The 12,328-nt window shown below is 44.0% G+C and overlaps 1 protein-coding gene across 2 annotated transcripts in view; it reads right to left on the reverse strand.

Moving 5' to 3' along the window:
- VWA3A (von Willebrand factor A domain containing 3A) overlaps positions 1 to 12,328 on the reverse strand; it is a 58,636-nt gene that overhangs the window by 19,337 nt on the left and 26,971 nt on the right. For both annotated transcript variants that reach the window (XR_012000609.1, XM_025983775.2), the window contains exons 15-20: positions 12,049 to 12,129; positions 11,280 to 11,374; positions 9,448 to 9,567; positions 4,249 to 4,323; positions 3,955 to 4,099; positions 3,308 to 3,503 (exon numbers count right to left, since the gene is read on the reverse strand). Coding sequence is in view for 1 of the 2 variants with exons in the window: in XM_025983775.2 (XP_025839560.2) it covers positions 3,308 to 3,503; positions 3,955 to 4,099; positions 4,249 to 4,323; positions 9,448 to 9,567; positions 11,280 to 11,374; positions 12,049 to 12,129 (712 nt within the window). In the remaining variant the exon portion in view is untranslated. The remainder of the gene's footprint in view (positions 1 to 3,307; positions 3,504 to 3,954; positions 4,100 to 4,248; positions 4,324 to 9,447; positions 9,568 to 11,279; positions 11,375 to 12,048; positions 12,130 to 12,328) is intronic.

Below are 12,328 nucleotides of genomic sequence, written 5' to 3' on the forward strand. Positions count from 1 at the left end.
AATGAATATTGGTGACTTATTTGAGAGGGTTTGGAGTGTAATGACTAAGAAGACAGCCTATGAAGTTGCTCTCCTGGTTCTACCACTTTTTACTTCTGGGCTTTTGGGCTCTATGTCCCAGCTTTCCCATCTGTAGAATGGGGATAATAGTAACCCACTTCATAGGGTTATTGTGAGGAATGAATAATAATATATGTAAAATATTTGGAACCATGTCTGGCAATATAATAACTGTTATAGAAGCATGTGCTATTATTAGTAATAATCACTAATAATAACAAATGTATATGTCCAGTACTTTTCACAGGATGTGGGAAATGGCCCCAGAGTTCCAGCCCCAGCTATGCCACTAACTATGTAACCATAGGTAATGCATGTCCCTGAGAGTCATTTCTTCATTTGTATATTGGAGAGGGTGGAATGTACTAGTGTGTCCTGAGCCTCAATCACTCCTGTATCCCTGTCATGATTTCCCCTTATCTTCATACCACCCAAACCATTGTCTCCTTAATATACATTTTATCAGGGGCACCTGGGTGGCTTAGTGGTTGAGCATCTGCCTTTGGTTCAGATCATGATCCCAGGATCCTGGGATCGAGTCCTGCATAAGGCCTCCTCCCTCTGCCTATGTCTCCGCCTCTCTTTCTGTATCTCCCATGAATAAATAAATAAAATCTTAAAATATATATATATATATTTTATCAATTTACTTTTATTTACTTAGAAGCATATATATATATTATTGACATATGTTAGTTTCATGTATACAACATAAAGATTGGATATTTGTGTGTATTATGAAATGATCACTATAATGTCCATCTAACATACATAAAAGCATATTTTAAAAAATAAACTTAAGGGTGCCTGGGTTGCTCAGTTAGCTAAGCATTGGACTCTTTTTTTTTTTTTTTTAAAAAGGTTTTTATTTATTTACTCATGACAGACACACACCGAGAGAGAGGCAGACACAGGCAGAGGGAGAAGTAGGCTCCATGAAGGGAGCCTGACGTGGAACTCTATCCAGGGTCTCCAGGATCACACCTTGGGTTGAAGGCGGCGCTAAACCGCTGGGCCACCAGGGCTGCCCAGCATCTGACTCTTGACCTCAGCTCAGGTCTTGATGTCAAGGTCATGAATTTAAGTCCTGCATTGGGCTCCATGTTGGGCATAGAGCTTACTATAAACAAACAAACAAACAAATAAATAAAACATTTTTAAAAATAAATTAATTTTAAAAAACAATTTTCCTTTTTTTTAAGAAAAAAACTTTTATTTATATTTAAGTCAGCTCTAGGGCCAATCTGGGGCTTGGACTCATGATTCTAAGATCAGTCAGTGGAGCTAGCTGGGCTCTCAGGAAGTTAGCACTTGCTTTTTTTAAAGATTTATGTATTTCTTATTTTAGAGAGGGGGAGGGGCAAAAGGAAGGGGAGAATCTTAGGTAGGCTCCATGCTAGGAGCCTGACCTGGGACTCAATTTCATGACTCCAAGATCATGACCCGAGCTGAAGAATTGGTTGCTTAATCAGTTGAGCCACCCACATGCTCCAAAGTTAGTACTTTTTAATGAAATGTTAAAATAAGCAAATAACTACTTAGGGGAGGAAAAAAAAAAACATTTTTTTTTTCTCTATTCTCTTAGATTTCTCCAGCTGGGAGGATTAAAGAATTAAACTGACAGGGGCACCTGGGTGGCTCAGTAGTTGAGCCTCTGCCTTTGGCTCAGGGCGTGATCCCGGGGTCCTGGGATCAAGTCCCACATCAGGCTCCCTGCATGGAGCCTGCGTCTCCCTCTGCCTATGTCTCTGCCTCTCTGTGTGTCTCTCATGAATAAATAAATTAAAAAATCTTTTAAAAAAGAAAGGATTTAAACTGACAAAGACAGATTAACAACAACAAGGAAAAGTCTTTTTAACATGTACAGCATGTACACAGAAAGGAGGAAGGCAGTAACTCAGAGCGCATGATTGGAACTCAGAGGCCTATGCTGGTGTCTTAACCAAGGACAGTTCATCTGTAAGGAAGTGACAAGGACAAGACAAAGGGAAGGGGGTTAGGCTTGTAGGAGCTGCAGACTGTGGGAAGGCAAATATGGGGAGGGACCTGAGGGAAGAGAAGTGTCATTTTTGTAAGATTTGTTGTATCCAGTGCTTCTCTCCTCTTCCTGGCACAGGAGAGGGAGACACCTGAGATGGAAACGTATTCCTGCTTTTAGGCAAGTGGGGGTGGGAAGGGGCAGAGAACTCCTTCACTGTTTCTTAGTTATCTTCAGCTCAAAATAATCCATATGCCACAGTGGATATGTGGCAAACTTTGGGATGGCATGTTCTGATCCCTATCATAAGAGAAACTATTGCTCTGCATTCCACCTTCACCCGTCTTGCCACCTTCTTAGTTTTTTTAAAAAAGATTTATTTATTTATTTATTCATGATAGACAGAGAGAGAGAGAGAGGCAGAGATACAGGAGGAGGGAGAAGCAGGCTCCATGCCGGGAGCCCGACGTAGGACTCGATCCCGGAACTCCAGGATCATGCCCTGGGCCAAAGGCAGGCGCTAAACTGCTGAGCCACCCAGGGATCCCCACCACCTTCTTATTGTGAACGTATCACCTTTTGGGAAACGCTAAACTCCTGAAGAGACCCTTCAGCCCCCTTCCAGCTGCGACATTCTGAAATATTTTTAAGTCAGGGCACCTGCCTGGCTCAGTCCATAGAGTGGGCCACTCTTGATCTCGGGGTTGTGAGCTGAATCCCTACATTGGGCATAGTGCTCACTTAAATAAATATTTTTAGTAGGTTTACTTTTTTCTTTTTTACTTAAAAAATCGCAGTAAAATATACTTTATATAAAGTGTGTACCATTTGAAACATGTTTTCTTTTTTTCTAAGATTTATTTATTTGAGAGAGAGAGAGAGAGAGAGCGAGCAGGAGGGGCAGAGGAAGAGGGAGAGAATCTCAAGCAGGCTTTGTGCTGAGCATGGAGCCAATGTGGGGCTCTATCTCACAACCCTGAGATCGGGACCTGAGCTGAAACCAAGAGTCAGATGCTTAACTGACTGAGCCACCCAGTCACCCCCGACTTGAACCATGTTTGAAGTATCCAGTTCAGTGGCATTAAGTACATTCACAGCATTGTGGAGCCCTCACCACCATCCATCTCCAGAATAGGAATTCTGTATTTCCAAATGGGATTTTTCACATACTCCATTTCTGGAACACATCTATGGCACAGGGAACTATGTTGGTACTGAGACAACTTTCTAGAAGGAAGGAAGTGAAGGGGTCTGCCAACCCTCACACACCTGTGTCACCAAACCAGTGGAAGCGCCCAGCAGTAGCCTGGGTGACCTCCCGGTAGGCGTTGGCAGTGTCTGTGCGGCTGGCATAGCAGGCAGGGGGCATGATGTCCATCTGGGGCTCACCCACGTAGAAGAGACACACGTTCAAGTGGAGGTCGCAGCCCCCACAGGCCTCGGTCATGTAGGCGCTGAGCATGGGCTGTGGGGGAAGAGAGGGCAGGAGGGCCTCACAGCTGACAGCTCCTGGAGTGGCTGCTCTCAGGTCAGCTGAACCAAACCCTCTTTCTTCAGAGCCTGCTGGGCACCTGGTCTACTACTTGGTGTGAGGATAGAAAGATAACTGAGCTTGGGCTCAGTTTCTCTGTCTTAATAGGGTATGGCCTGGGAATGGACCCGAGAGCCCACTCATGCCGAGTGTGGTCAGGGGACCAGAAGCATGGACATCTCCTGGGAGCTTGCTAGGAAGGCAGGCTCTCAGGTCCCAGGCCAGACCTTCAGTAACATGATCTGCATTTTAGCAACGCCCCCAGGTAATTCTTCTGCCCATTATAGTCAAGTTTGGGAAGTCATACTGGAGAAACCAGTTGTTAGGCACCCACCAAGAGGAAGATGCAGGCTCATAAAGGATGCCCAGGACAAGGCCTACTCACCATGTCCTGGTCAGGGATGCCCCCTGTGAAGAGGTAGATGCCCTGTGACTGGTGTTTGTCTTTGTCCTTGAAGTCCACTTCCACAGCCTTCCGCAGGGCGCTGAGGACATTCCTGCTGCCCCGACACTGCAGAGTCAGGGCCCACCTGGGAAGGAAGGAGGCTCAGCTGAGGGAGACCAGCCACGAGGCTCTGGAGCAGGAGGGCAGGGATTCTGCTGGAGAGGGCAAAAGAGCAAATGGCACCACAGAGGCTGCCCCCAGACCCAGCAGGTGCAGTCTCTGATGGTCACCTACCGCCAGGCGCTTTGTAAGTTTTCATGGCTCACGGCAACCATCTCGGACCTCCAGCTTTCAATTGTGCTTCCAAACCTTTGGAGGGAAGGAGAGCAGGTGTGTTATTAAGCAGGAGATATATTCACTCTATACCCCGGGTCTTTGGGCCCTCCGGGCTTTTAGAGGGGTAATAGTCTGACTGTACCCAAAAATGTTAGGATGTCTCTGGCCAGGGCCAGTCATAAGATTTCCTTGCCTGGGTGGCTCAGCGGTTGGGTGCCTCCCTTCCACCCAGGGCTTGATCCTGGGGTCCCAGGATCGAGTCCCACATCTGGCTTCCTGCATGGACCCTGCTCCTCCCTCTGCCTGTGTCTCTGCCTCTCTCTCTCTCTCTCTGTGTCTCTCATGAATAAATAAATAAAAATAAAATATTGAAAAAAAAGGAGTGGGGAAAAATTTCCTGTGTGAGCTGAGTGGGGGGGCGTGGGAGGGAGGTTTCAGTCATAACTCAGAGCCAGGAGCAGCTCTGGCCAGACTTCTTTTCTGACTTCCCCACCCCTCAAGGAGGGAGTCATTGCCCCATTTTAAATTCCCCTAGAACCAATCTGACCCCGCAAATGACCTTTTTCACTCAGTCTGTACTATAGTATTTTTTCAATATATAAATTTATTTTTTATTGGTGTTCAATTTGCCAACATATAGAATAACACCCAGTGCTCATCCCATCAAGTGCCCCCCTCAGTGCCCGTCACCCAGTCACCCCCACCCCCCGCCCACCTCCCCTACCACCACCCCTTGTTGGTTTCCCAGAGTTAGGGGTCTCTCATGTTCTGTCTCCCCCTCTGATATTTCCCACTCATTTTTTCTCCTTTCCCCTTTATTCCCTTTCACTATTTTTTATATTCCCCAAATGTGTACTATAGTCTTTTAAAGATTTTATTTATTTAGGTTTTTTTAAAAGATTTTATTTATTTATTTGAGAGAGTGAGAGCTTGAGCTGTGTGGGGAGGGGCAGAGGGAGAAGCAGACTCCCTGCTGAGCAGGGAGCCCGATGCAGGGGCTCGATCCCAGCACCCTGAGATCATGACCTGAGCTGAAGGCAGACACTTAACTGACTGAGCCACCCAGGCACCCCTATATTTTTTTTAAAGATTTTTATTTATCTATTCATCAGAGACACACACACACAGAGAGAGAGAGAGAGAGAGAGAGAGAGAGAGAGAGAGGCAGAGACACAGGCAGAGGGAGAAGCAGGCTCCATGCAGGGAGCCCGAAGTCGGACTTGATCCTGGAGTCCAGGATCACACCCTGGGCTGAAGGCGGCGCTAAACCGCTAAGCCACTCGGGATGCCCCCATATGGTTTTTAATTTAAAAAAAAGCATCATCTCATTTTCCTATGAAACAGAATTTAAATCTTTGGGAAAAGGCTGATCCCCTTTATCAAGAAAAAGGTGTCCCTTCTCTGGATCAAGGTTAATTCCTTTACCTGGTCTTCTGAGACCCTGCCCACATATAGCTCCCTCCCCCACACATCCCCTACCTCACTCTATTTTCCTCTACCCCACTGTCTCTGCACATGTTTGAGTCTGTCCATTCTTTTTTTTTTTTTTTAAAGATTTTGTTTATTTATTCATTAGAGACACACACACAGAGAGAGAGAGAGAGAGAGAGAGAGAGAGAGAGAGAGGCAGAGACACAGGCAAAGGGAGAAGCAGGCTCCATGCAGGGAGCCGATGTAGGACTCGGTCCTGGGACTCCAGGATCACGTCCTGGGCCCAAAGCAGGCACTAAACTGCTGAGCCACCCAGAGATCCCTGAAGACATTTTTCTAAATGCAAACATGTAAATCTCCCTCGTTCTTTTGAATAGTTGCACTGTCAGGATTGTTTTACCCATTTTGCCAATGATCATGCAGTTTGTTCCTGGGTTTATCTACTATTAGAACTCCTGCCTGGTTATCTATGCACACTGATCTTTGTATTTCCTTCAGGTAATATATAAAGGTTTAATTGAAGGAATGAAAAATATACACTTAAAAATTTAATACAAGGGCTATACCAAATTACACTTCTACAGACAATTTTCAAGAGTGCCCTTTCCATCACATCATCACCAGCACTGGGCATTATTATTATTTTGAATCTTTTAAATATTTGGTTGCCAAACTGAATTGCAAAAAAAATATATATATCTCATTGTTTTGTTGTCAGTGAGCTCTACTGCCAAATTTAGTGGATTCCTTTATTCTTCCCATTCCTGCTTGCTTCTGCAGGATCAAACTCTTTCTTTCTGAGATGTGTCTTCTCAATATCATCCTCTCCTCATTTTTCTCCTACCTCTCTGGCTGCTCCTCTCCTGTGTGCCTCTGCCCGCCCTCCAAACATCAATGCCTCACCAGTTGTGTCTTTGGTTGTCTTCTCTACCCTTCATGTCTTCACAGATGCCTTCATGCACTTCTGTGTTTTCTCTTTTTTTTTACTTCCGTGTTTTCAACGACGTAACCAGAACTCTGATGGTTCGCAAACCTGTATTTCCTGGCTAGAACTCCTCACTGGAGTCCCTACGAGGACATCTCCACTTGACAATCTCCAATTCTACATGATTAAAACTATCTTCTACTTCCAAGATCTGCTCCATCTGGGACATCATCTTTTCACCATTCTCATATCCTATAGCCAAATAATAACTCATTTTGTAGATTCTAACTCTATAGCCTCTCACATGCATCCCTTCTTTCATCCCCATGGCCATGGCTCAAGCCTACTTCACACTAGTACAGACCACTGTAGCCATCCAAATGGCTTCCATCCCTCCAGCATCACATCACTTCAAAACATCCTTCACACTGTGACTTGAGCATTCAATATCTGATCATCTTATTACCTTGCTTAAAATCCTCTAATGCCTATATGTCCTATAGTATAAAAGCTCCTGAGCATATCATATATATGTATATATATGATATATATGATATATGTATATATTTGATATATATATGTGTATATATGATATATATATATATACCCTCCATCATCTGTTTTATTTTGTCAAGCACAGTTTCTCTTTCTCTCCCTATAACCTATTGAACTCCCTGATGCTCCCAAAATTCCATAGTTTGTGACCCCACAGTCTATGTCTCATAATTACAACACATCTAAGTTTCCTGTTCCTTCCTTTACTGAAAATGTCTTTCCTCCCTGCTGCCCTCATCATTTCCATGTTCTGGGCAAACACCTACTCATTTAGCAAGACTCAGCAAAAGGATCACCTCCTCTGTGAATATTTTCTTTTCTTTTTAGTTTTATTTACTTATTTTTTAAGAGATTTTTAAAAAGATTTATTTATTCATGATACACACACACACACACACAGAGAGAGAGAGAGAGAGGCAGAGTCACAGGCAGAGGGAGAAGCAGGCTCCATGCCAGGAGCCTGTTGTGGGACTCGATCCCAGGACTCCAGGACTACGCCCCGGGCCAAAGGCAGGCACCAAACCACAGAGCCACCCAGGGTTTCCCTCTTTACTTATTTGAAAGTGAGAGAAAGCATGAGTGCAGGGAGAGGGACCAAGGGGCAGAGACAGAGGGAGACAGAGGGAGAGAATCTTAAGTAGGCTCCATATCCAGTTTGGAACACGATGTGGGGCTTGATGTCACAACCCTGTGATTATAGCTTGACCTGAAACCAAGAGTTGGACATTTAACCAACTGAGCACTCAGGTGACCCTGTGAAGATTTCCTGATCTCCTGTGTTCAGGTAGGATGGTCTGATCCTGCCTTCTACCTCTTTCTGCAGAAATCAGTTAATCACACTTATTTCTTAACATGCCTGTCTCCCTCTAGTAGATCCCAAGTTCCCTGAGGACAGGTATTATATGTATTCACTTCCATATTCCCCAATGCTTAGCGCAGCAATTTGTACATGGCAGGCTTTCAATAAAAGTCTGTTGAATGAATTAATGGTTGGATAAATTAATGAAAACATTGCCTAAAGTATTTCTCTAGGCATTTTTTTTGGTAGAATGTATTAGAAAAAGATGAGGCTCTGGTACAGAATAATATATAATATGAATGCTGACTTAATAGGTTTAGAATATTCTCTATTTGATATGAAGTGGTATAAAAATGTATAGTCTGGGGCACATGGTGACACAGTTGGTTGAGTGTCCGACTCTTGGCTTTGGCTCAGGTCATGATCTTGGGGTCATGAGCTCAAGCCCCATGTCTGGCTCTGTGCTCAGCAGGGAGTCTGCTTGAGATTCTCTTTCCCTCTCTCTCTGCCTCTGTGCCTCCTATTTGTACTCATTCTCTAAAATAAATAGATCAATCTTTAAAAAAAAATTGTCCAAGTGGGTTCCTTTTCTCTCTTAATTAGTGGAAAAGTTATGCAATTATAATAAATATATAAAACTATATATGTTTAAATTAAATGTAACTATATGGATTACATATAGTACATAATTTAAATATATGGTATATAGTAATGTATAATTTAAATATATATAGTTATATATAATTTTTTTTAATTATAAATTTTCAGTAATCTCTACATCCAAGATGGGGCTCAAACTCACAACCCTGAGATCCAGAGTTGCATGTTCTACTGACTGAGCCATCCAGGTGCCCCAGTTATACATAATTTTAAAAATATATATTCTATACACAATATTTATGTTTTATACCTATGTATCAAATTATTTATCTGTGAAATATAGAATTTAAATACACATAATTTATATAAATTATATAGTTACACATAATTCAAATATATATAGTTATATATATATATATATAAATCTATATAATTAACATTTGGAATTAGAATCTTCAAAGTTCTTGACATAGTGTGGCTTGCTAGACCTGAATTGGGACCTAACACTGGGGCATGCCTGGGGGCCCTTCTTTCTTTCTTTTGCTGTTTATCAGCTTGGAATCCAAATGGGGCAATGGGCTAAGTTACTTTATCTTGGTTGATCAAGCACTGTGTTTTGGGGCCACTTATCACCTTCGCCCCAGTGGGACTGTCTTGCCACCATTTAATTATTCAATACCCCAAACAAGATGATTCAAACCAGATAAACTGATGGTCAGCGTAGCATGCTAGGTGCTGGTGACATGTCATCTAGCCACCTGCCAGGAATGTTAGCCCAGTGGCAGCACTGAGCACACGCGACCCCTGGCCCCAGCATCCCCCGCCTCAGGGGGAACTAGGAACTTACGCAATGATGTTGAAGCAGTCCTTGTTGGACAACTGTTCTTCCAGCAGAAGCCGCAGGGAGTGCTGGATATGAATAATGTACATGGAATTGGTCACAGAGATATCCAGCAGTATAACCACTCTAAAAAGAAACACAAGCTTTAAGAAGAGAACCGAATAACTCAGATAATGTTTATTTTGTTCCATTTTACTATTTAAAGCTTTTTCCAGAGGAATTTTGCATGCCAAATTCACAGCTGGCCAAAATCTTTCTCCAGGGAGTGAGGTTTACAATAGTAGACTAAGGGGGTGTTGGAAGCTTCTCTCCCAGGGGCTTCTAACATGGAGTAAAGCCGATGGTAGAGATGGTTTACAGGGCACGGGGGCTGCCTAGAATGATTTTCACACACTTCCCTGTTTTAAAGCATTGGCATTCGATATTATTATAGTTTGGGGTCTCTGTAGGGGAAACAGAAACAAGTAAGCAAATAAGATGGGGACTTAGGTGTATTGGGGCTTCTAGGGAAATAAGTGTATCTTTTTGTTTCTTCTCTCTGTCCATTTGGCCTTCTTTCACTACTTCAAATCAATTCCTAACTCCACCCTCCACTCTCATTTTGAGGTAGCAATTATGGGGTTCCATTTCTTTATTTTTATTTTTTTAGCGAATGTGCTGCCAAAGCGAGCACAAGATGGCAATTACAGATGCAAAAGAAAATCCACTGGATTTAGCGTCAGAAGATCTTGTTTCAGGTCCCACTTCCTGTGTGACTTAGGCAAGTCACAAAACCTCTCTGATCCTTGCTGTATTTAACTATGAACTATTTATAATAAGATTCCTTCCAGAGTTGCTTTGAGAATTAAATGATAGAATAGTATGGTACTTTGTAAGTGGTAATGCATCCAATAAGGTATGGGATGGTAATGATGCTATAAACACTGCCAGTTTTTTCTCCCTGTTCAGCATCCATCACCTCCCCCCACAGCAGCATCCTGATTTTCCTTTGGAAAACTCCTCTGCTCCTATCAAGTGAGTGGGACAGACCCACCCTAAGCTTGAAGGGTGGGCATTTGACATTAGGCAATTAGAATTTGACATTAGGCAATTAGTTCACTGGCCACAGTGAACTGCTCCTGGACAGGCCCTGTCTCAAGCCCCAGGAATGCTAAATTGGTAAAGTAAGTGGGGAGCTGCAGGTGGCTATTCCTGGAAGGGAAAGCCTGCCTGACAACAAAGCCAACAGGGAAGGAAGTAGAGCTGAGAGATGGAGATAGATTCTTGACATGCATGAACCCCTGGATGGAGCCATGCCTGAAGACAGCTATCAGATCTATTTTAGAATTTTCAGTTACCTTCAACCAGACCTCCTTGTTTTGTTTAAGCCAATTGGCATTTATTTTATGTTGCTTTTTAACTGAAAGAATCCTGAGTAACACAATGATGATAGTATTGATAGTGATGCTGGTAGTGGCAACTTTTTTCTGCAGGGGTTCTACTGAGTGACCATTGATCCTGAATCTAAGGGATAGTTTCTTTCTTTTTTTTTTTTTTTATTTATGATAGTCACACACACACACACACAGAGAGAGAGAGAGAGAGAGAGAGAGAGAGAGAGGCAGAGACACAGGCAGAGGGAGAAGCAGGCTCCATGCACTGGGAGCCCGACGTGGGATTCGATCCCGAGTCTCCAGGATTGCACCCTGGGCCAAAGGCAGGCGCCAAACCGCTGCGCCACCCAGGGATCCTTAAGGGATAGTTTCTGATGCTACCAACAGGGAATCATGAGTTGGGTAAGTGCTTAGGTCACAAAGGGGGTCTCAAAAAGGACAACAATACTACTTGAGGGAAGGTACCTTTTTTCACAGACGGTGCCCCAGATTCTTCGGCTGGCCAAAGAGAGCCACTCAATCCGTCTCTCATACATCCGCATAGCTCTGGTGAGCTGTTTCTGCAAACCCATGGGCCACACAGAGTGAGAGACTGACCAAAGGATGTCCAGTTAAAGGGTCTGTAGGGGGAGGTTGGCTTCTGGGGGTGGGGACATGGGTATCCAGGCAGTATAAACATTCCACTGATCCTGGTTGAGTCTGCCACAAGACCAGGAAGAGAAGAGTCCACATATTTCATTGTCTGGAATAGGAGAGGGAGTAGATCTTGCCCCAATAGGTTAGAAACTTTTGTCTGTTTGACAGGTCCCTGCCTGGAGAGCAGGTAGAGGAAGCTCCAGAGGTACCTAGAGGCAGAGCACAGTCTATTTATAAGAGGGAGTTCAGTCAATGGCTTGGTCTCCACATTCCACGGCACCTTCCTCCTGTCCCCTCTTCCCAAACCCCATATTCTTTTCTTTTTTAAAGGATTTTATTTATTTATTTGTGGGGGGTGGGGAGAGAGAAAGAGAGAGAGAGAGAGAGAGAGTGAGAAAATGAGCAGGGGGGAAGGGCAGAGGGAGAGGGATAAGCAGACTTCCAGTTGAGCAGGAAGCCCAAATGGGGGCTCGATTCCAGGACCCTAAGATCATGACCTGAGCTGAAGGCAGACACTTAACCAATTGAGCCACCCAGGTGCCCCCTCACTCCTCCCCTGCCAGACCCCATATTCTGACCAATTGGACCCATTACTAACCTGGTACTCATAGAGGAAGGGCGGGTCCACGTGAACATTCTTCACTGTCCCGTCATGCCATTCAAACTGTACCATTGCCTTCTGCACACAGATGTGGCCAGGATGGGCAGCAGGTGAACAGAGCACATGCGGGAAATGATTATAAGTTTAATTTGGGCACCGGGTTTCTCCCAATCAGATGTGTGAGAGGGAAACGGGCTTTGAGCACATCTGGGGCTGGATTATGCCTCCCTGGTTCAGCAGCAGAAGGTTCAGGACAGTGATCCCTGAGTGCACCACA

The sequence above is a fragment of the Vulpes vulpes genome, chromosome 3 (assembly GCF_048418805.1).
Source record: "Vulpes vulpes isolate BD-2025 chromosome 3, VulVul3, whole genome shotgun sequence".
In the NCBI taxonomy this organism is placed as follows: Eukaryota; Metazoa; Chordata; class Mammalia; order Carnivora; family Canidae; genus Vulpes; species Vulpes vulpes.